General features: G+C 33.7%; 1 protein-coding gene and 1 non-coding gene across 4 annotated transcripts in view; one reads left to right on the top strand and one right to left on the bottom strand.

Moving 5' to 3' along the window:
- Window positions 1-23,531, top strand: part of CLINT1 (clathrin interactor 1) — a 64,081-nt gene extending 40,550 nt beyond the window's left edge. Inside the window, exons 6-12 of one of the 3 annotated variants that reach the window (XM_069484300.1) lie at window positions 852-1,029; window positions 4,472-4,718; window positions 7,011-7,080; window positions 14,591-14,668; window positions 18,031-18,323; window positions 19,856-20,006; window positions 21,316-23,531. In XM_069484300.1, coding sequence (XP_069340401.1) covers window positions 852-1,029; window positions 4,472-4,718; window positions 7,011-7,080; window positions 14,591-14,668; window positions 18,031-18,323; window positions 19,856-20,006; window positions 21,316-21,662 — 1,364 coding nt within the window. In that variant the 3' untranslated portion in view covers window positions 21,663-23,531. Of the gene's footprint in view, window positions 1-851; window positions 1,030-4,471; window positions 4,719-7,010; window positions 7,081-14,590; window positions 14,669-18,030; window positions 18,324-19,801; window positions 20,007-21,315 lie in introns of all 3 variants that reach the window. The other 2 variants (XM_069484299.1, XM_069484301.1) reach the window with 2 other exon arrangements.
- LOC138393347 (U6 spliceosomal RNA) lies at window positions 1,459-1,561 on the bottom strand. The gene has a single exon (XR_011235166.1). It is a non-coding gene; the product is annotated as a U6 spliceosomal RNA (small nuclear RNA).
- Window positions 23,532-24,523: the final 992 nt, after the last annotated feature.

Genomic DNA, 24,523 nt, shown 5'->3' on the forward strand with positions numbered 1-24,523 from the left:
GCATTTTGTGTCCATAATTCCACTCTCTCTTTAGGTTCTTAAAGGCAAGAACTAAAACAAATCTTAACATTTTGGGTATTTTGTTCACTGCTATGATTCTCTTCGTCCCCAAATTCACACGGAGGCTCTGGTTTTTCTAGTCTCAGCATATATTTCAAATTGGTGTTTGAGTAGGTTGTCACTATTCTGAACTGCTTGAGCATACTTCATCATTCTAGCATGTGTGGTTTTTGGTATCAATAGTTAGAATATTCTTTTCCTTTTACAGTAATTACAAAATGCTTTCCCATTCCCTGAAAATCCATTGAATTATTTTTCTAGTTTGATATTAAAGAATAACAATTACTGATTCTTTTCAGCTTATTGGGACATGCAACATTCAGAGTGGAGTTCCTTTAGTTTGAATTTTTTAAGACATTGTTGCTATCCAATATTTTTCTAAAAAGTGAAAAATCATTAAAGGACAGGAATGAAATATAATGCATTAAATGACTTTTGTGAAAACAAGAAGATTTTCGTTTTTCTTTTGCTTATATAGCTTGTGTTGGTTTTTGTGTTTTCCGCTACTGCTTTGAATAGCCTTTAACTTCCTGATATGCTGTGCTTTGCATTAAGCTTGTGTAAGTTTTCATAAACAAAAGCTTTTGAATCTGCATTCCTGCCACTTAATGACTGGCATTACATGCTGTGCCTCGCTGTAATTGTGTTGATTCAGCACTGTGGGAGCTTTCTGTTTTCCTTTGAAAACAATTTTATTATGAGGAAAAGCCTCAGAAACAAGGACTAGGACTGTAGACACCTTCTGAATTTAATGTCCTTTGAGTTGCTTCTTTTTTTAATGCTTTATATAGGTGAAAGATACGATCCTGAGCCCAAATCAAAATGGGATGAGGAGTGGGATAAAAACAAGAGTGCTTTTCCATTCAGTGATAAATTAGGTGAACTGAGTGATAAAATTGGAAGCACAATTGATGACACCATCAGCAAGTTCCGGAGGAAAGATAGAGAAGACTCTCCAGAAAGATGCAGGTATTAACACTTTGCCTCCTGGGTCTCTTAGAAAGCGTGCTAAATTTATGTAGCTAGGTTTGGGGGGTTTTGTTGTTTTTGTTTCAGAAATTAGAATTACCTGAAGTTTGGTTTCTTTTTTTTTTTTTTTTTAAATAGACTTTTTTTAAAGAACAATTTCAGGTTCACAGAAAAATTGTGGCTAAAATACAGAGAGTTGCCATGTACCCATCTCCCTTTCTTCACAGTTTCTCTTGTTATTAACATCTTACATCAATGTGTATTTGTTAACAGTTGAAAAACCAATATTGTTATACGATAATTAACTAAAGTGATAGTTTACATTGGGCCTCACTGAGTCGTACAGTTCTATAAGTTTTGACAAATGCATAGTATCCACCATTACAGTATCATATAGAATAGTTTCACTGCTATAAAAATGCCCTGTGCAAAAGTATGGAACAGTTTACGAATTTGCAAATCATCCTTGCACAGAGGCCACGCTAATCTTCTCAGTATCATTCCAATTTTAGTACATGTGCTACCAAAGCAAGCAATGTGCAGCTGTTTTTAAGATGCTAGATCAAACATTATTTGCAATTAGTATTGACATACCTTCCATGTTGCCTGTGTCCACTTATTTCTAAAGTTGATCATGTGTCCTATATATTTTTATTCAGGCTGTGTAGTCGTTCCTTGGAATATTTTTCCCCAGTAAAAACTTCTGCAGATTATTTTGCATTTGGACGTTAGATGATCCAGGGATCTAAGATACTGTTGAGGGACAATGAAGTTTATGTATTAAATTTAAACAAAAGTTAAAGGATTTGAAATTTAACTCTTCCTATGATATTTCATTATGATTCTGTGCTAGTGTGTACCAGAAAAACAATCCAAGTGGCATAGGAACCACAAGTTTTTGAGTGTAGACCTGTATTTTTATTAACTACATTTTCTGATGGCAGGGCACTTGTATTTAGTTTTACATAAAACAGTACTTGGAACTTTGCAGCATTAACCTTTTGTTCTTACCTACCAATATAGCTATTAATATTAATTGATTTTTCTGCCAATTTAAAGGGCAATGTGTATAATGCTTAATTTGCAAAGCAAGTTTTACAAGGCCTTGATGAATTTGTGCCTCACAATATCTCTATGAAATAGGGTAGAGCAAGAATTTTACCCTTATGTTTTAGAAGTGAAACCTGAGACTCAATCAGACCGTGTGGACTTACCTGAAGTAAAGCAGTTAGTGATGGAACCGAGCCTTCAAGTGAATTCTTGTAACTAAATATCATCTCTTCCCTCCCCCACCAAATATCTTAATAGTTAATGTTTAGGGATCATTAAAAAAAACCCAAAAATATAATTTAAATTTTTTGTCTTTTCAGTACGTTTTCATATTAAATCCCCAAAATGCCTCTTTTTCAAGACTATTTCTAGAATGTGATCTTTGAAGAGCCAGAACTTATTTCTAGCACTTCAATTTATCTATTTTACAACTACATTTGCAGCTTTTTCATACTGAAAGACTATGAATATAATAATCATAAATACTAAATGTTGGGGAAAATGGTGCCTACTTCAAATATTCTGTGCTGTTTTTCCCTCATTAATGTTTTTGTAGCCTGTACATGTAAGTTTTTGGCTTGGTTTGTAAAACATAGTGGCTGTGTATTCTGGCCACTCTACTACGTATTTCCTGCAGAAGTCTGGGAATCAGGTAGGGTAGACGGGTTAGAGATCACTATGTATATTCTTGTATTGTTACTTTCTATCCTTTGTCCTTCAATCCTCAGTTTTGCTTTTCTGGCATTGTTTCTCTATTCTCTTTTTTTATTTTTCTGTTTCTCCCTTAATTACTTTTTCTATGTTGCCTCTAAGACAGGATCTCCTAGAGTTTCCAAATCTTTTATGTAGAGTATTTAAGGTTTAAAAAAAAAGTGACGATATGGTGAATATGATTTATCATAGTAACAATAGGACATGTCAGGAACTTTTCATCTTGGAGTATCTGTGATAGAAGAGTAAATTTTTAGACAAAGTTGCATGTGACCTCTCTGCATATTACCAGAATTTCTGACTTTTTAGTTCATTGTTAGATTTAGAAATTCTTAAACATTGATCAGATATGAAGCTTCCATTTCATTGTGTACTAGTCAAATTTATATTTTCAACTTATAAATTATGTTATACTGAAATAAAATTGGATATCAAAAAGGTAAGACATTTCAGTTTTACTTATAGGACTGATAGTGGGAATCTGTAGGTCATTTGTTTTTGAGAAATTAGGGCTTTTGAACACTTATCAGAACTTGTAGGTTCCTTAAAAATGTATTTAACCCCTTTGCTCTGTGTGGAAAGTCATTCTTTTTGATCCTTGATTTATACAAGTTCCAAATTGGTTTATATTTAAGTAAAAATTGCTTTAGATTAGTCTAAGTTAAATTGCATCAGTAATAGTCATAGTTTAAAGGAGAATTTTAAGCATTTTATTCCAAGATATTTATAAATTAAACCACCTACTCTAAAATTAAGTAATATAGGTAATGGAACATATTTCAAGTAATTTCTCTCTCTCTGTCCTACTTGCACCAGAAAAAAAAAAACCCAATAGCTTATTACTGGTGAACAGACAAGTACTGATATTTTCATTCCTAGCATATGAAAAACCCAGTTTTTTACTCTTCAGTTTCTTTTTTCTTTTACACTATTAAAAAAAAGAAAGAAAAAAAATTTTTTGAATGTGACTGAAAGGGAATTACTTAAAAGACATTTTAAATGTAGTTAAATTAAGTTTTTTATAAAGTGATTTCCATAGTTCTGTAAAAGTTTGATCTCCTGATACTATGGTAAAATAAAGCTCAGTTGTAAAGTGCATTACCTCATATTTTTCTGTACTTACAGGCGAAAGTTTAATCATTTGAATTCAGATAGGATAATATTTTTTAAAGTACTCATTGAAATTATAGTATTATGTATGTGCATTCATATATGAAAATTGATGACAGAATTGTGTTATTAAAACGGAAATGTAGCCATTTACACACAATCCATTTCAAGAAAATGGTCATCAAATGCATATGTTTGAACTACTAGGGTCTTATTAGTTGATTCTGACATAATAATCCTGCTATTTTATTTTTAATTAAGCTTTAAATCTATACTAAACAAAAACTTACATTATTTCAGACATTTTTTATTTGTACACATTTATGTAAATACTTTTTGTAGCACTTTTTTTAGACTTACCTACAGGAGAATTCTGTGTGTTCCCACTTCCCCTCCCCAACACACACGTATCATTATTCAGACAGCTTAGTACATTCTGTTGATCCCTGTCAAATAGTCAAAGTACGGAATTTTGGAGTTACTGCATTTGAAATTCTTTGAAATCACTGAGGATTCCATTTTAAAATAATCCCAAGTCTTATTATTTTGCTTCATTTTTAATATCTTTTAGCGACAGCGATGAGGAAAAGAAAGCAAGAAGAGGCAGATCTCCCAAAGGTGAATTCAAAGATGAAGAGGAGACTGTGACGACAAAGCATATTCATATCACACAGGCCACAGAGACCACCACAACCAGACACAAGCGTACAGCAAATCCTTCCAAAACCATTGATCTTGGAGCAGCAGCACATTACACAGGGGACAAAGCAAGTCCAGATCAGATTCCTTCAACCCATACACCTCAGTCTTCAGTTAAGGTGGGAAGTGGCAGGAGTTTTCACATTATACATGGTTTTATTTTTATAAACTACTTTTAGAATTCCTGCAGTTAGTAGGCTTGGGCATTTCCAGGCAATCATATTAATTATAGATCATCTGTCATGTATTACTCAGAGTCATTAATAATAAGAAATCTCTTTGGGGGAAGAAACGTGTCCAATTGCTGAATGGTTGTCTGTGCACTTTCTGTGAAAGTGGAAATGACACTCTTGGTTCATTCAGGGAAGGTTGTGAATCAGAATGTAGTGCATCTGTTTCCTTCTAGACACCACCACCGATTACCAAGCACAAGTAGATTCACTAAGAAAAGTATTCGCAAGTATTTGGAAGTATTTGCAAGTTTTAAGAAATGACAAAAGAGGGACTAAAGATATAGAAGGGGAATGATTTCATTTAACATAGCCATGATATCTCTAAAGGGAGGCTTATTTGCCTTGCAGTCATTGCTGAGCAGTATCAGGAGCACTGCCTCTTATACCACCTTTGTTTTTATTCACCACAGAAATGAAATCAGCCTTCTAGGTAGCTAGCCCAACACTGTTCTTTTAGACTGAAATCTGCCAAAGAGGGAAATTTGCCCCAGAAAACTCAATTATTTTTATCACTTTTCCCCCACTACTGTTTATCTAATTGATGTCTCTGCAACAGAAGTAGCTGAAAGCTGGGAAAAAGTTTTTAATATACCCAGCAAATTGTAGGTGACTCTAAGAATAAAGCTAGGCTCGCTGAGTGGCAATAAGTACTGTGTCACCTGCTCTGTTGCACAGGCTGGAGTGCAGTGGCCTGATCATAGCACTGTATTCTTGAACTTCTATGCTCAGGTGATCCTACCACCTCAGACTCCCAGGTAGCCAGGACTGCAGGCATGTACCACCACACCCAGCTAATTTTAAAAATTTTTTGTAGAGACGGGGGTCTCACTGTGTTGCCCAACCTGGTCTTGAACTCCTGGGCTGAGGTGGTCCTCCCACCTTGGCCTCCTAGAGCACTGGGGTTACAGGCATGAGCTGCCACACTTGGTCATGATGTGAGCTTTTTAGTTTTAATGAAAATCTCAAAATTGTAACTCAACTTTAGCTGTAGTTAAAGAGGAAAAATGGCTTTGTTATTTCTTTGTGGTCTTAGATTTCCTCTCCTGTAGACACAGTGAGCTTACTGGTGGCTGTATAGGGTCTGATAGATAGTCATAATGACTATCATAGAGAACTCATGTAAGGTTGCATAAGGAAAATTATCCAAACTGTGTAATTTTTTTAAAAATAAGACTTTTATCTCATACCTTAAGGGATTTAAAATATCAATTTGTAGTATAGTTTGAATATATTTCACTCTGCCATAAAGATTTTATATTTGTAATATAAACTTTTTATTTTTTATTGTTAAAGAAGTATGTAGAAGGCTGACATTCTTGAAAAGATTCCCAACTACTTTGTATCTCTTTTAGTTTAAAGGTTTTTTTTTGGACCACACTGTAATATTTTAATCAAAGCTTAAGTTAACATGCCTAGGAACTTACAGTGTTTCTCTCTTGCCTAATAATTGAGTTCTAATTTAACATGTTTATGTATTGAACATATAGGACATAGGTGTCCACGGGGCTTAGTACTATGGAGAAGACAAAAATAGTATTACAAATACAGGCCCCACAGTTTAGTTAGGGAACTAAATATGAAATAATTAGATGTCAAAGTATATAAGACAACATAGAATTACACTAGTAGTATACAAACAATAAGTATTGCTAAAGTTCATGGAATTTTAGAGCTGGATAGGATCTTGGCCTCTAATCCAGTGGATCTCAATCCTTGGACTGATCTGGGGAGCTCTGTAAGATTTTAACAGGCCAAGGTCTCATCGTGGGCAATTATGACTCAATATATTATAAGGGGCTGAGGCATATTTTTTTTTTTTAACTGCTAGGGCATTTTTTTTTCTTAAATGATTCTAATATATAGCATAAAGATTTGAGTGGGATCTGGAAGGTATGTTTTTAGAGTGGAATGCAGTATGAAAAGAAATGAGTTAGGAAAAAAGAGTGTGAATGTTAGGGATTTTTACACTGCTGGAAATAGAATGACTTAAAAATGCTTACTGTCTCTCCATTCAAGGTCGGTACTCTTCCCCCCCCCGCCCCCAGAAAACTTAATCTATCCTTATTAAGGTAATTATAGGTATTTGTGTCTAAATTGGGAATTAGAGATGGGTAGAGCTGATTTTAGAAAAAATAGTAGGAATGTTTCTAAGCTTATTAGTTACGTGTTTGTTTTCAGACTTCAGTGCCTAGCAGCAAGTCATCTGGTGACCTTGTTGATCTGTTTGATGGCACCAGCCAATCAACAGGTAAGCTTCCATATTGGCTTTTTCTTTTTGGTAACATGGTTTCATAGTCATTTTTAAAAATGCCAAATAAAAGATAAAATGAAAAATAAAATTATTTATACTAGATTTATTTTTATGTGAATTTAGTGAACCTTGAGCTTTATTTTGGGGGGAATTGTTTAATTGCCTAAACTAAGGGAGAACAGTGCTTAAAAATTTGATATTTGGTAATCTCTGTCTCTTAATTTGCCTAGTACCTGTGGTCTTTACCACTCTTTGGAGCTACTGTGTTGTTATTTTTTGTTTATCTTTTTCATTTCTGTAAGTTATCCCTTAAAAGGAATACACTGTTTTATACCTTTTTCTGAACCTCAGACCTAGCAAAACCTTATGGTAGGTAGTCAGTAAATATTGGGGAGTAGTAATAGTATTCTCAAATCACTGTAATGCTTACATTTTAATGACTCCTTATTATCCGATGTAGTGCTTCTTCCCTAATTAATAATAAGTGGTATTTCAAGGTGTTGTATACTTTCTGAAATTTTCCATGATCAAAGATTTTGGAGTCTGTAGTCCCACTTTTAATTTCTTAAGATTAACTTAGAGAAACAAAAAATTGCATTAAAACTGGCTCCTTTGCTTTCTTTATAAGCAAAATGTACTGCTCTGCACATTTTAACTATCTTTCCCTAAATCTTAATTCTGGCTGTCAACATGGACATGCCTAGAGTTCATTTAACTTTTCATTCATTTATTCAGCAAATATTTGTTGAACCAGGCACTGGTCCGGGTGCTTGTAAAACACAACTCCTGCCCTCATGGAAAGGTCAAGTGGAGGAAGTAATCATTAATCAGAGTCACAAATGGTTACCTACTTATCAACATGCCCCGTGCTTTGGGCTTTCTGTGAAAGTGTGTAACTACTAGCAAACATGTTTTATGAAGGCTACAGCAAAAGAACAATTTACCACAATTTTCTTGTAGATGTGATTGATCATTTCTTCAGTTTGATTTCCAATATGTGCCAGATTTTATTTGAGTAACTCCTGATAAATTGTTTTCAAGAAAATTGATATTTTTAGGGTTGCATTTGATGATTATGGAGTTTTAATAATCTACTGTGCTATATGTCAGAACAGCTCAAGAAATACAGCTTGTGTTTAAAGACAGTCTTTCCAAGCCTCATTTCACATTAAAATGTAGACAGCAAGATGGAGGTAAAACTCATGTGCAAAGTAAATATGTTGCTCCCAGTTATGTGATGGTTTTTCAAAGGTGAATTGTTTTTAAACTTCTAAATTAGCATTTAAGTGTAAGTCAGTGATGGAAATTACTTTTTGTTGATAGTATAGTATATTTAATTAATATAATATATAAGTCCCTTAATATTTCTTTTTCTTGCCTACTATCATAAAATTCTTAGACTGAGAATGAACTTTATAGGACATCTGGATTGAGCTACGTTCTGAGATTCTTCAATCCTCTTCACCTTTTTTCTGTAACTGTTCCTAAAATTGTTCTTTAAACTTTATTGGACTGTAATGCCTAAGGTTACAAACAGTTACATTAGTTTAACAATTTATGTGATGTCTTTTTGTATGTTTGAGATTTAAACTGTAGAATTAACTGGTAGTTAGCATGTTGTAATATAACACAGACACACACAGACACAGTGTCACAGAATATTAACTATTTTGGACTTCTGGCATGAAATATTAAAGGACTCCTTTCATGCATTTATGGAAAGTTTTAATGGAGCAATCAGAGAAGAATTAACTAGGAAGGTCAGATGAGTGAATGTAACTTTTTTCCTTGGTGATATCAAGATTGCTTTGAACAAACAGAGAGAATTATTAAATACAAACATACTTCCTTTGCTTGGCGAGAAACCTTTGAGTGGTTTTTCTTCTCCAGTGCAAACAGTAGATTGACTAAATAAATAGAAGTAGCAATTAATATTAATATAGTAATTGAAACAAACTTTGAAATCTGAAAGGTTTCTTGACTTAAGGTGTATTTTATCTTAATAAAAAGCAGTTGATGTGGATTGACATCAGAAGTGTTTTTTAAAGCTTTCTCCTGTTTGAAACAGTATATTTAACTAGTTTGTGCAGATCCCCCTCCAGTCAGTATATAAATTTAGTTACCCCCAATCTCTTTAAATATTTTAATAATATATTTTAAATTGAATTCAGCAGTGAAAGAAAATTGGATATTAAATCTTTAGCACCTACACATGAGAAGGTGTAAGAATCTACCATATTAACATTGCTATTTGGTATGCCATTTGGGTGTCATTTGCCAGATGTGCCCATATTTATAATAGTACCATCATGCAAGTAATGTAGGCACAAGCTGTAAAGCTAAGCAGATACTGCATCTGTACACTCACCAGATAAATACATCCTCTGAGAAAATGCTCACATTTTCTTCTTTTGTATTGTTACATTCTTCTTATTAGCATCTTCAAAAATATATTTGATAAAATCTTTGTAGAATATCTTACCAAGTTTAAAAATAGGTATGTGAATACCAGAGAAAGAGTACTTGGGCAAAAAAAAAAAAAATATATATATATATATATATATATGTATACATGGGAAACCTAATCATTTATCAAAATTTATTTCAGACTATCTTGATAAATGTCCCATTGTGGTGATATTCTTCTAAAATCTATACTCAAATGATATTTTGGTAGCTTTTACATATAGTACATTTTTAAGTAAACATTTTAAGAAATGAATAATTTAAAGTGCAGTCATCTATTGCATAATGATGTTTTCAGTCAATGATGTACCACCTATACAACCGTCCTGCTTTGAGATTATAATACTGTATTTCTGCTGTACCGTTTATATGTTTAGGTATGTTCAGATACGTAAATACTTCCCATTTTGTTACAGTTGCCTACAGTATTCAGTACAGTAACGTGCTGTACAGGTTTGTAGCCTAGAAGGAGTAGGCTGTACTATCTAGGTTTGTGTAAGTACACTGTGGTGTTCACACAATGATGAAATCACCTAATGCATTTCTCAGAACTTAGCCTCATCGTTAAGCGATGCATGACTATATTTAGAAAAGCCAATTAGAAATAGAATGCCAAAAACCATTCTGTTTCTTTTTTTAGTAATCTCCTTTAAAAAGAAGTCCAGGTTGTCTCCTTTGTCTCTTTGTAATTAAGAAATTTAGGTCTAATTAACATACTATTATCTTTGTTAGTATAGTAAATGAAGTTGAAAAGAAAATACAACATAATCAGTGCAAATAGAAATACTTGCAATATATTTTGAATTCTTTTCTTAAAAAAAAACATTTAAAAGGATTAAGGTAATGAAATCCAAAATGTTTATTATATTTACATTTGAACCTGTTGCTTTGTACCCAGTACTTTCTAGTTAGTTGAGGATATTTACATAACTAAATATGTTATTTAGTGGAGTACTGTATTTACATAAATATGTAAATATTCACCTTGTTACATCCTCAACATACCAACTTATATATTAGAATTTGGATAGGGTCGCCTCTAGTTTTAAGCCAAGTTTACTAAAAATAAAAATTTTAAAGTATATGCTCCTTTTCTCTGATAATTAAAAGTAAAGCATGCTCAATTTGGTGGAAAAAAGTGATTCACCATAATTAAGGCACGTAAAATTAGCTATTAATTACTTTGATGAATATTCTTTTTTGAACAGATTTTCTGTATATTCAGTCAGTACATTTATTTAAGTATTTATTATGCGGCAAATCTTTTTCAGGCTTTTAGATAGGGGCTTGTTTTTTGTTTTTTTTTTTAAAACTGCTTCTCACCCAAGATCTCATGACCATTTCCTTATGATAATTGGTGTTCTTTTACAAAACTTTTCATTGCTTTATGATCTTACATTATATGTCTATACTATAATTTCTTTAAATAATCAGTCCCTTGTTTTCTAAAGATTAGGTTTTGTTTTTTTTCCAAAATTTTCTCTATTATAAATAAAGTAGCATAACAGCACCTTTAAAAACTTCCCAGTTTGGTAAGGAGAAAATAGTATTTCATCTTATTTTGTATCTGTTTGATGAGTGAGTTTGAACTTTTCATATTTCTATAGGTCAGTTGTGACTTGTCTGTTCATGCCCTTTGTCCATTTTTTCTATTGAGGGTACTCATCCTTATTGATTTTTTAAAACTTCTTGTATATTATAGGTAATAATTCTTTGCCATGTATTTTTAAATTCTTTTGCATTTTGTCATTTCTTTAATTTTGTTTATATTAGAATTCTTCATGTAAAATTTGTTTTTCTTAATGTAATATAGATCAGATTCTTTGTTGAAGAAAATTTTCATTTGTAGTTTAAACACTGTCTAGTGTAGCTGTATTTTCTTGTTCACAGTATTGCTTTGGAAAATACATGTTCCCAGCTGGTGATTGTAAATAACCTCCTAGCTGCCCTGAAAAGGCAGATGGAAATGGTTCATTTATAATGACAGCTCTCATGTGGGAATCTTGAAGGATAGCTCTTGTGAAAATTAGCAGTCTTCCACATGTAGCAATTTTTGGTAGACTCTTTTATTTACATTCCCTTAGATAGAAGTTATCTGGGAAAATGCTTAAGTATAGAAAATTTCTTGGGAATTTGGTATGAATATCATACATATAGATATGGATAGTCCTAGGAGAGAGAAACTTTTCCTAAATGAAATAAAGAGAGTTTGAATTTTTGAGACAGTTTTCCTTCCAAGTTGAAGATCACATTGTGTAAAGTACCAATAGAAACATAATATGTGGCACTTAAAAAGATTAGAGAAAAAAAACTACATCCTTTTCCAGAAAGGCGCTGTTTATTTGTAAAATACCTGTGTGTATGTTTCTGTTCATTATTCCTATTGTTCTTAAATTAGACATGTTGAAATCAAGCTCACTGTAGTATGGGTGAAGAGGAGTACATATATGCTGTAGATAAATTATGAACACCATATAATTTCAGTTTAGGTAGTGGAAGGTGGAGCAGCAAAATAACTAAAGTGGGTATTTACGTGCTATATTAAATTGAGGATATTTCAAAAACAAAATTTTTTACCCATTTTGCAGTTGTGATCTACAGCATTCAGTGCTTTTATCCTCAACATGAGTTTTCTTTGTGGCCTAGACTGTGTAAGAATTGAAAATCCCTAACTTGTTTAGCATAATAAATTACATATTGATGTTTATTCCCTGCTTGAGTGAAGGAAGTTAAAATAATCCCCAATTTTTAAATCCATTAATGATGTAATTGATTTAACTATCATTCTATTACCCAATAGTATATTTTGACCATATTTTTAACTTGAAGGAACATTACAGAAAACAACTTAAGAATAGAAACATTCATTTCTGTGCTAGTTTTTTATTAATATATGTACTTATTTATATAGTTTAAAACCATAGTTCATTGATCTTTTGTGCTCCTTGTCACATTTTATCACAATATATGTACTTTATGGAAGAAAAACCAAATCACTGGGATACTATCTTTTAGGTGATATAAAATTTTGACTTATAAGCTATAGTGTTAGTAGAACTGGAAAACCTTTGCTTTGGTTGGCATTAGTTCTCTGGTGAGTGAGGATATATATGTATGTGAACATGTGCATCTATAATGTGGTAAAGGAATGAGGAATTACTTATGCCTGCTGATAGTTGACTACAGTAAATGTGCATTAAAAAGAAATACCAGGTACACATGTATCAGAAGCTGATTTGTTCCTTTTATTACTGCTGGCCATTTATTAAGAAGGGGAGATGGTTCTAGTTTAATTAACCCAGTTGAGTGTAGCAGATGGGGCAGAATGTCTTGCAGCGATAAGACAATTCAGAAATGGCACCAGATGTTGGAAGCTGTCCCTGGTGGTGTTTGAGTGCAGCCCAGATGTTCCAGTCCCACCTGGCTAGTTTCTAAGCACTGCAGGCTAAGCATCTGTGATGTAACCTATATAATGTTCACATAACACTAAAAGCACCATAATTGAACTGCTGCTGTAAACTTCTAAGGTTGTGACTCTTAAGAGGTGAAATCTTTAAGGACAGACAAAAATAAGGACAACTATTTAAGGTTTTTAGATCTTTGGCTGTTTCATTGATAACTGAGCTGGAGAAAATGGAATATTAAAGCTTTAAATAATGTTATTGTTCAAATTGTAGATAAAAGTAAATATTCTTACCCATGATGTAGTGTTTACAAATGAAAATTAGTCTGAGAATGTGATGTTATGCACACAGATTGATTTGCAGACTTATGATTGGGATCTAACCCCTTTAAAAACAACAGTCTAGAAGTAGCAAGAAGCTATTATTTTTCCATGCATTTAAAACACAAGTATTTACTCTCATGGAGTAAACAATAGGAGAATAAATAATCTACCAAAATCATTGATTTTTTTTCCCCTGTATCCATTTAAATTGATTTTTATACAAATGAACTTCAAATTTGTTCTTCTAATTTTTTATTTTAAACAGAAAATTTGTCCCATTTTATTTATCTCTCACTCTCTAGTTCTTTTTTATTAGTTGTTTATCTTGTTTCATTGGTTTATTCTGTACTGTTTGTGAGGAAGTTGGAAACATGACATTTTTCCCCCAAAATACTTCTTCATATATCTCCTTACAAGGACATTCTCCTTTATAATCATAATATAATTACACTTGAGATTTAACATTAAAATATTCATGTCTAATATATGACCATATTCAAATTTCCCCAATGTCTCAATTCTGTCAGAATAGCACTTTTTTTAAAATCCCATGTCCTATCAAGGATTATTCATTTCATTTATTTGTCTTGTAAATGTCTTATTCGCCAGCAACATTTTAGTCAGGTTTTAGCATCCATTGAAGATTCTTTTTTTTTTTTTTTTTTTTTTTTTTTGAGACAGAGTCTCACTCTGTTGCCCAGGCTAGAGTGAGTGCCGTGGCGTCAGTCTAGCTCACAGCAACCTCAAACTCCTGGGCTCAAGCGATCCTCCTGCCTCAGCCTCCCGAATAGCTGGGACTACAGGCATGCGCCACCATGCCCGGCTAATTTTTCTATATGTATTTTAACTGTCCATTTAATTTCTTTCTATTTTTAGTAAGAGACGGGGTCTCGCTCTTGCTCAGGCTGGTCTCGAACTCCTGAGCTCAAACAATCTGCCCGCCTCGGCCTCCCAGAGTGCTAAGATTACAGGCGTGAGCCACTGTGCCCGGCCATTGAAGATTCTTATAAAGAGTATAATCAGCTGGATAAACTGTATTCACGTTACGTTCGTGAAATATTGGCGAGAGAGAACTTTAACCACAGATGTAGTGTCATTTATTAGATATAGAACTAAGGATCATAAGAGTCTGTGGTAGTTTACAGGGAATATAGAGATATGAAAATCTAGGTCGGCAAACTTAAGCTTTTATGAAGCATGTGAGGCCTCTAATATTGGTTATTTTTTGTGTAGTGCTAAAATGGCTCCCTGAAATTGTTTACAATTGTTTTGTAGTTCTAACAGTTTAACTTTTTCCTCATTCTTAACTTCTAGGAGGATCAGCTGATTTATTCGGGGGATTTGCTGACTTCGGCTCAGCTGCTGCATCAGGCAATAATTTCCCTCCCCAAGGTATGATGTGATTTGATTGGCCAGAAGGTATAAAGGTTGTCAAAACAAAAAAACTCCTTACCCCTCAAATTAGCTTCTTTTTTACTTTTTTCTTCTCTTTACAGTATTTATGATTCATAATTCCTAAAGAATTTATTCACAAGGTATTTTATTAGGCAAGTGTCTTAAATGTGCCAAATGAATTAATATGGTTGCAGACTACACAGGTACTATCTAAAGAAAATTGTCTGTATTCATAAGTGACTTGTTTAGCTTTGGGAGGGGGATGTGAATAAGTATAAACTCAGCATCAAGAATATTAATGGTTTATATTTAGTTTTTGGCTTATGATTTTCACAAATGAAAGTTGGGGACATTGCAATTGGGAAAACTATCTTACAAAAATTCATTCCTTTGTAATTTAGATATCTTAAGAAGATTTTTGTGAAAAATAACTGAACTTCATTTTGACATACCCTAAAACAGTGAGCAGTTGAACCTCCCAAAACTCTCACACTGTGTTAAATAGAAATTTTTTTAAAATACCAACATTCAAGTAGAATATAGACTTAAACATCAAGGATTGAGGTGAAGGGTTTGTCTTCTTTCCTTTTTGAACAATATTTTTGTTTTATTACCTCTGCCATACACTATGGTAGCTGTTTAAGTTTGGGAAAGCCTCCAACTTTCTCAAACTAGAAATAATGCTACTTTTCACAGTTCTTTATGAGGGTAAAGTAATGTCTGTGGAAGGATGTAGAATAGGGGGTTAAGTTCATTATTAAGTATCTTTTTTTTTCTTTTTTAGGTAGTAAATGGGTTGTGGTGTTTGTTTTATAAAGTCTGGTCAGTCTGAAGTTTGAGACATAATATTTTTAAAAATTAGCTATCTTAAACATGAGGGGAGAAGGATGTAATTTAACTGAATTAGTGTTATTTATTATAAGTAAAATCTATTGCTATTATATTAAACTAGATTAAAATTTATATTTAGTAATGTCTGGTTTAGGTTTGTGAGGAGTTGGGAAGAAAGATGCAAAGCTTTTAATGTGGTTTGGGGTTATATCAACAGCCTACTTTTGTAAATTCTAAATACTTCCCATAAACCAGAATTGTTGAGTAATTAACTGCTTCATTTTGAAAGTATGATTATGCCTTGTAAGGGTTGATACCTTACTTTAGGCAAATCAAAGTGGAAGATAAACATTGCCCTAATTTTATAGACTTCTTACGTAATTCTCGAAGTTTTTATGTATGTAAAGTTGCCTACTATGGAAATAATTTGAACATATTAATGTTGCCTAAGTAATACATCTCTTCATCTGTATGCATGTGATTAATATAACCTGATCACCATTACGCAGGGGGCTGGAACTGCTGCAACAAAGATTAATCATTTCTAAACAATATATGCCCACTAGAAATCTCTTCCTTCCATGATTAATCATCTCAGATACCAAGTTTTCAGATGGGGCAACACATTTTGCCCCAGTTTCCATTGATATTCTATTTAATAGATCAAGCAAATAGAAAATCAGCATGAAATTTACTTTTATCCCGTAGCCTTGCTTAAATTAATTTAAATTGTTTAATATAGAGAATTGTAAAACTCTTAACGCAGTCTCTTTTGTAAAGAAGATCAAAGATATGTTTTAGTACAACCCTGAGGTAATGAATATTAGCCCAGTTTTTATATTAAATTGTTGGTAGAGCGTGAGGTTTCTAAATGAATTAGAATTATTTTCCCTTTTGAGGGTGCTTATATTTTAATGTAATTATAAAAGAATATAATTTTAAAGACTTCATGTTATTGTTCTCTTTTGGTATTTAGCGTAATGAGACACCGTATTGCAGTGATTGGTTACCTTTTAGGCTAGACAAAAATGTATTTCCAAGTTGTAAATGAACATGGAATGCAAAGAGATGGTGTTAATTAACTTGGAAATACATACTATTTGCTTTCAGCTGACAGGTTTTTTTTATAGCTCTTTCTTCATCTTTTGCTTTTTCAACTTCCATTTATTCATATTTATCTGTTTGTCCCTTTTTTAAGGAAAGATTTATTTACTTAGATATATGTATAGCCTAGTGAATTTTTTTTTTTACAAAAATATCACTTGCCTTTATAATCATTGTGTTCGACATAGTTATTATTATGAATACAGAATTTATAGAAGCTTGACTTACACTTTTATATAGCATACCTAAAGGAAAGAGTGCAGTGCTGTGGCTCTCACCTGGGCTTTCACAATAAATTCAAAGTAACAATAACAAACTTTAAATGGCACTTACTACATATTAAATTATTTAATCCTCACAACTTAAATTTTATAAGTGAGGCACAGAGAGGTTAAGTAATTTGCTTAGGGTTACAAAATTAGTAAGATACAAAATCCATGCTCTTAACCAGTGTGATCTATCAATTAATTCTCAAAATTTTTGTATGTGTAAAGTTGCCTACTATGCAAATAATTTGAATATGTTAAATATTCAAATTAAATTATACTTAATGTATAAATTAAATATCAAAATATAAAAATTGTCAATTTTTGTATTGAATTCATTCAACATTAAACTTGTTGTAATTATACTTTAAAGTATAGTGATATGGTTTTGTTTTTTAATATTAGCATGAGTTTCCTTCCCCTCTTTTAATTTAAATATATTGAACTAGTTGAAGCAAGCAATGTACTAAGGTTACGTCGTGGCTGTAGCCATTGTGTTGGTAATGGAAGCATGCCAAAATGAGGGAGAACTTGTTAGAGACGTTTACTGACCCTACCCTTAATTTTATTAGGTCTTTTCCTCCATGCTTTTCTGGTTTTTGTGGAGTTTTTTAAAAAATAAATGTAATCTCATGAATTTGGGGTTTTAAAAATTACATGAGGCAGTATAAATTGTAGTTTGATTTCTCCTGAATCTTTCCAAATAATGAATGAACTAAATGAGTTGAGTTCTTTGATTTTACTGAGTATCTCCTCACATGAGGATTCTGGAGCTCCCAGCAAAAAGTTTAACCAGTTTAGAGTTTTCTTCTTGCTTTTCAGAGTCCCAGGCTAGATCCTGTCTGTTCAGGTGGAAGCATATTTGTTATACAGACTTGGCTGAAGGGAAGTTTTTATGGTAATTTCTATATGTCACCTACAGACCTGCCAAGAGATGGGTTTTACTTTATATTTAGGAGAGTTTTTTTTTTTCTTTGCCACCTTGTTAACTCTTGTGTAATATTCATGAGAAAGAATAACGTCCAGATGGAGATGGTACCTGCAGATGTTAATCTGGATGGACTCAGATCAACTCTAATTTGTTTCAGTTCATAGATTGTTACATTTGTTCTGTGCATTTCAGAAAGTTTCTTACTCTTACAGTTCTTTCTGTCTTAGTAACAGCAACAAGTGGGAATGGAGACTTTGGTGACTGGAGTGCCTTCAACCAAGCCCCATCTGGCCCTGTTGCTTCCAGTGGCGAGCTTTTTGGCAGTGCCTCACAGCCAGCTGTAGAACTTGTTAGTGGCTCACAACCAGCTTTAGGCCCATCTCCAGCTGCCTCAAATTCTTCAGACCTGTTTGATCTTATGGGCTCATCCCAGGCAACCATGACGTCTTCCCAGAGTATGAATTTCTCTATGATGAGCACTAATGCTGTAGGGCTTGGTTTGCCCATGTCAAGATCACAGGTAAGTTGTCTGCTTCCCTTGGAAATTGCGGTTCATAATGTTTGAGGTGCCTTAACTCATCTAATGATAGACTCACATAAAACAGAAAGTAAGCAAACCATTGTGTGTACCACTTTAGCACATTGCATTTACTTTACACTCTTTCCCCTAGTATAGTCATTTGAGTTCTAGAGGGCAAGGCCTTCTCGCCCATCTTCTAGTCACTGTAAAGCCAAGCATGGTGCCTTACACAGAGGAGGGACATGCTGAAAATTTATTGAATTGTAACAAATTGGTATTTAATAGTTGTTAAAATTGTTTTTTAAGAGAAAGAAATAGAGATAATTGCTTCATCCATGTTAACCATTCACTCAGTAAAGTTTCTGGTCATGTCCTTAAAGAACTATCAATCATTGCTAGTCAGCAGTCATTGTTGATATAGAAAATCATTCTTTCAAATGGTAACTGTTCCTCCCCTTTCTGGGTCTACTCTGTATTATATAGACTCTTCTTTTAACTCTCATTTTCATAAAGGAAAACAACCAAAATGGGAGTTTCTTCATTCACTTTTTTATAGTTTAGTCCAAATTACCTAATATAGAATTTGAACAAGTTCAGGTTTGGAAAATATATGTCTGAGTTGTACCAGGAACTTGCTATTTTTGACTCAGGGTATTGAGAATATTGGTTGATGATGCTAATTGCTCATTTTAATATGTAGATTCTCCTCTCTGAGGTGTTAGGATGAAGGAAGAGAAGAAAGAAGCAGAAAGGTGACTGCTTTGTGTAACAGAAATTAAGCTTAACATACAATTTAAGATTTATAAAGTCATTCTACTTTATTTGTGGTCTTAATTGTAACTATTATGTTTCTTTGCATTGCTACATTTGTACTTATTCTTCCTGTTCCTATTCCTTTTTTGTATCCTTTTGACAGTTACTCTTAGTAACCACCAGGAACCTCTGCTTCTTTCTCCTGAATTTCTTTTTTCTCCTTAATTGGTCCCTCAAGTTCTACTAGTGTTGCTCACTTTAGGCAGAAGTATGCACAGGATAGGGAAATGTCAGTCAGAATATGTGAAATATAACCTGCTATTTGATGGTTTGGCCTTTTTATAACATGAGAAGTCATATCCAGAATTTTATTCTGTAAGAATAAATTTCCACTTGTATTATCTCCTTAAAGCTGTACTAACCTGAAGGTGGTAGTTGCCCTGGGCATTTGCTAGGGGTAGTGGCTTCTAGACTGTGGGTGGTGGGAGAATAACTGTTAGTGTAGACATATTGTTGGTTTTTTCCACCTCAAACCTGATTGGAACTTTAGAGGAACCTCTCTGGGAAGCTTATGATTCACAGTATTAAAGACTTTTACATAGAACTAGCCTAGAACATTTGTGGTTCTTTTTGGTCTCAGAAGTTCGTTACTGTGATTAAATTGCTGTCTGATAAATCTTTATAGAACAGATGCTTAATTTTTAGAGCATTTTTCTATTTTTCAGCCTTTGCAAAATGTTAGCACAGTGCTGCAGAAGCCTAATCCTCTCTATAATCAGAATACAGATATGGTCCAGAAATCAGTCAGCAAAACCCTGCCCTCTACTTGGTCTGACCCCAGTGTAAACATCAGCCTAGACAACTTACTACCTGGTATGCAGCCTTCCAAGCCCCAGCAGCCATCACTCAATACGATGATTCAGCAACAGAGTAAGTTACCTCAAGACATCCCACTTTTTTGTGTACTTGTAATCTTTTGCCCTGATGCCAGGACTACTACAGGCTATGAGATAAAATAATGACATGGACTATATATAACTAACAGTTGTTAACTAAGATCTTTTCACATAGTACTCACTTCATATCCCTCCTGGCACATTGAATTACTTTGTATTCTACCCTTGGCATGATAACATTTATTGTATTGTGGTGAGTTTTGGGGCCCTGACTACTAAAATAAAAGTATTTGCTGTATACATTTTTTTAAATATAGGCAAATATGAAGAAACAAAAATCATCTGAATTCCACAGGCTAGGGGTAATTAATACATATTTATTTCAGCATTTTCTAAGCGTATTTTTAATACTTGTCATCATTCTGTCTCTATTATTTTGTTTCTTGCTGTTGTCATTCAACATTAAATTATAAGGCCAGGAGAGGTGGCTCACTCCTATAATCCTAGCACTTTGGGAGGCTGAGATGGGAGGATTGCTTGAGGTCAGAAGTTTGAGACCAGACTGAGCAAGAGTGAGACCCCATCTCTACTACAAATAGAATAAATTAGCTGGACATGGTGGCATGCACCTGTAGTCCTAGCTAGTGGGGGGACCGAGGCAGAAGGATCACTTGAGCTCAGGAGTTTGAGGTTGCAGTGAGCTAGATTGTGCCACTGCACTCTAGCCTGGGTGACAAAGTGAGACTCTGTCTCAGGTTAAAAAAAAAAAAAAAAAGAAAGAAAAAAAACATTAGATTATGATTGTTTTTCCTGTGTTGAGTGTTCCTAGGAAAAAATGATTTTTAGATCTTCATAGTTATCCATCATATTAGTGTGCTGTTCCTCTTACCAGTTATTTAAATTGTTTCCAGCCTTTTGTTCTTAATAAATAACTTCAGGATTTTGTATAAACCTTTGTACTTTTTTTTTTTTCTTAATGTAATGTTCTAAAAACAGAGTGAGTCAAAAGATACAAACTTTTTAAAGGCTTTGATATACAATTAGCTCTTGACAGCTTGTTAGGTAGGCTTTAACAGTAGAATTTTTAAGAATATTTTAAACTGGCTCATGTTTTTCCCCTAGCCCACTCCTACTGCTTCTACATCTCTGGAAAACCAGGGCCAAGAGCCACTGAATATTTCTCAAGAGTAACCAGTGCAAATTAATTGACTTCTCTTATAAAAATCACTGTAAAGGAATTTTGCTGGGGCTAAAGGTATTGATGGTCAGGAAGATTCTATTAGTTTTCTGCTCTATGCCTCTAAGAATTCATTGTGGTAAAGTTGTCTGTTTTCTTCTGGTAGATATGCAACAGCCTATGAATGTGATGACTCAAAGTTTTGGCGCCGTGAACCTCAGTTCTCCATCAAACATGCTTCCTGTCCGGCCCCAAACTAACACTTTGATGGGGGGACCCATGCCTATGAGCATGCCCAATGTGATGACTGGCACCATGGGAATGGCCCCTCTTGGAAATACTCCAATGATGAACCAGAGCATGATGGGCATGAACATGAACATAGGGATGTCAGCTGCCGGGATGGGCTTGACAGGCACAATGGGAATGGGCATGCCCAACATAGCCATGACTTCTGGAACTGTGCAACCCAAGCAAGATGCCTTTGCAAATTTCGCCAACTTTAGCAAATAAGAGATTGTAAAGAAGCAGATTGAGGAATTTTTAGCTGTGCAGATAGGTGATGTCGGGATGGAAAATGCTAATCAGCTCCCCTTTATCAGTTAATTAAAATAAACCTACATAAAGAACCAAAAAGGCTGTTTTATAAAAGTGAAATATCTAGTATTTTAGAAGGCCAGGCAAGAGCGCTTCGGATGAGGCAGTCAGAATCATTTTTTCCGGTGAGAACAGACCACAATGGGGTGGTGAGACCATTGAAAGCCTTTATAAATTGAAGAACCCATTTAATATCATAATTTGTGGGAAAACTGGAATAGGGCTGAATAAATGTGTTTGAATCTCTAATTTTATACTTTCTTTTCCTGAGGAACTTGATTTTTCTGTCCCTGAATCGCCTTGTCATAATTGGGTCTGTTCCTTTTAGTACCACTCTTGAGTCCATATATGAAATCATTAAAGTTGGATGATCAGTTTTTTATAAAAATATATATTTTTGTCCAAAAAAGGCATACATATGTGATTATGGCTAAATCAAAGGTAACTGGAATGTATATATACTTTTGCTAATGTTCCAGCAACACTGCTATTATACTATCCAAATTTTTATTGTAACAGAACCTCTTTAAGCAATTGGTGATAGCTGTGGGACTTTCCCCATGTCTTCTGCTATAATTATCCTGTGCAAAACTAGGAAAAAATATTTTTTCAGGACTGCTCTATGGTTTCCTTTAAAAGAAAAATAACCTCCAGTATTTTTGTTTGTTTTCAGCAGTCATTATTTACAGTTTGCAGTGATTAACTTGGCAAGGCTTTCCTTCCGTGTTTATCCCTGTAGCCATCATTTAAATCAGGAACAGTCAAAAAAGAAAAATATTTATTTTATTATTATTTCTTTTTTTGGTGTCTGAAAAGGTAAAAATCCATTAAAACCTTAAGTTAAATATAAATGCTAGAACCCAATGTTCACTTTTAGGTTTTATACTGTATTTGTTTTGTTTTGGTTTTGAGTGTATATAATATGGCATTAGCAATATGGTTCCAATAGAGAGGAGTTAAATATGTATTATTAAAGGAGACCTGTAGCAGTCAAAGATTTTATTGATTTAATGACAAATAAAGGAAATTAATTAAAATGTTTTTGTTTTTCTGCTGTAATTCTGCATTAAGCTCACATGAAAATCATGATTCTAGAGTTTGGAATGCAAAATTAATTGTCTCACCCTCAAGCTGGGAATATTTTTCAAAATAAATATTATAATATAGATATCAAATTATCACCTCCCCACTTTATGTTGAAATTTTTTTTATTAAATTGATAAAACTTTGTTTCCATTGTATTCATAATGTTCTGTTATACATAACATTAAAATGTTCATTAAAATCAATGTTGAGCTGCATTTTCTTTCATTCTGTTAGACATTTGAGACCATTTGGGGAAAAAATAATTATGATTTGGGCAAAGTAATTTTTATAAATAATTTAAAATTATTTAACGACTTCTCTATTCTTTCCTATCATACTCTACTGTTAGGAATTAAAAATGAAGCAGCAAAGATAACCTGACCTGCTCCATTCTTGCTAATGTTCCATCTACAACATTTCTAATTAGGCAGAAATTCATGTACTTCAGCTAAGTGGTAATGAAAAGTGATTCATTTGCTGAATAAGAGATGAGAGGGAGTGTAATTAGCTGACTGCGGTTTTTAATCTTTCAACAATTCAATGTGTTTAAATTAGTTTCAAAGAATAGGAGCTTTCAAGTGTTGTTACTTCAGAGCAATCAAACCAACCTCTGGTGGCAGCATAGTAGATTATCTTTCCTGATATTTAAAACCTGTAATCTTAAATAAATTTTTTTCTTTAAATTAAGAAGAATATCTTAGAGGAAGTAAATATTTTATATCTAAGCCTGTGTTTAAATTTTTTTTCTCAGAAGATTTATCTCTAAAGCATTTTCTATATCATGCTGCCTTTCTACATTGTATCTCCTTTTTTATTGAACCTCAACATTACACCCAGGCTAAGCGAGAGGACGGGTCATCCAGCCATGGAGAACTACACACATGAAGACTCCACGTGGAGAAAGAACCGCCAGAAGTTTAGTGGCTGTGGCTGGAGCTTCACGTAGGAGTAGAATGGGGGGAGGCAGGAAAGGACCGTGCTACAGTTGGTGTTTAGGATGCTAAGTAATTGGTTCACTTTCCTCAAAAATTCCTCGGAGGGGACTGTCACCACCAGAAATGGAATATTCTGAAGGTTCCGTTTGCTTTCCTTGCAATGGTTGTCACACAGGGCTTGCTTCACTTGGACTTTAAGAAACTGGAGTGGAAAATTGTATGGCAATGGTGTGGTATTTACTATTGAAGCTAAAATGCATTAGCAGCTATTTTATATGTGAAAGATATAAATTGTTTGCATATCTAGGGGCCATTTGTAAACGCAAATTGCATATTTTAAACAGTGATAACTTGCCTTTGCATATTACAGCTTACAGAGTGGATTCACGATCATTTCATCTCTGGTCTTCACAATAACCTCAGCTACGAAGGTAAGACAGTTACTATCCATCCCCTTGTTACAGATGAAGGAACTGAGGCTCTGAGACATCGAGGTCGTTAGGAAGGCCATGTGTCTTAAGACAGGACCTTAGAATCCGAATTCAGTTTCCTTCCACTATTCCTTCCACTATTACCCCTCAATTAACATTTCAGACCTTTGAATTTAGAGTTTGCCATACAAAGTGTCAGCTTTTCCTTGCGTATCCCTGAGCTCTGACCATGTTGTCTCCAGACACCATGTAATGTTCCACATGTAGTAGACAGCTAGTAAATGGTTGTTAACTAGTATGTTTTTTAAGGAAGCAATGTTTATGT

The sequence above is a fragment of the Eulemur rufifrons genome, chromosome 10 (assembly GCF_041146395.1).
Source record: "Eulemur rufifrons isolate Redbay chromosome 10, OSU_ERuf_1, whole genome shotgun sequence".
NCBI lineage: Eukaryota > Metazoa > Chordata > Mammalia > Primates > Lemuridae > Eulemur > Eulemur rufifrons.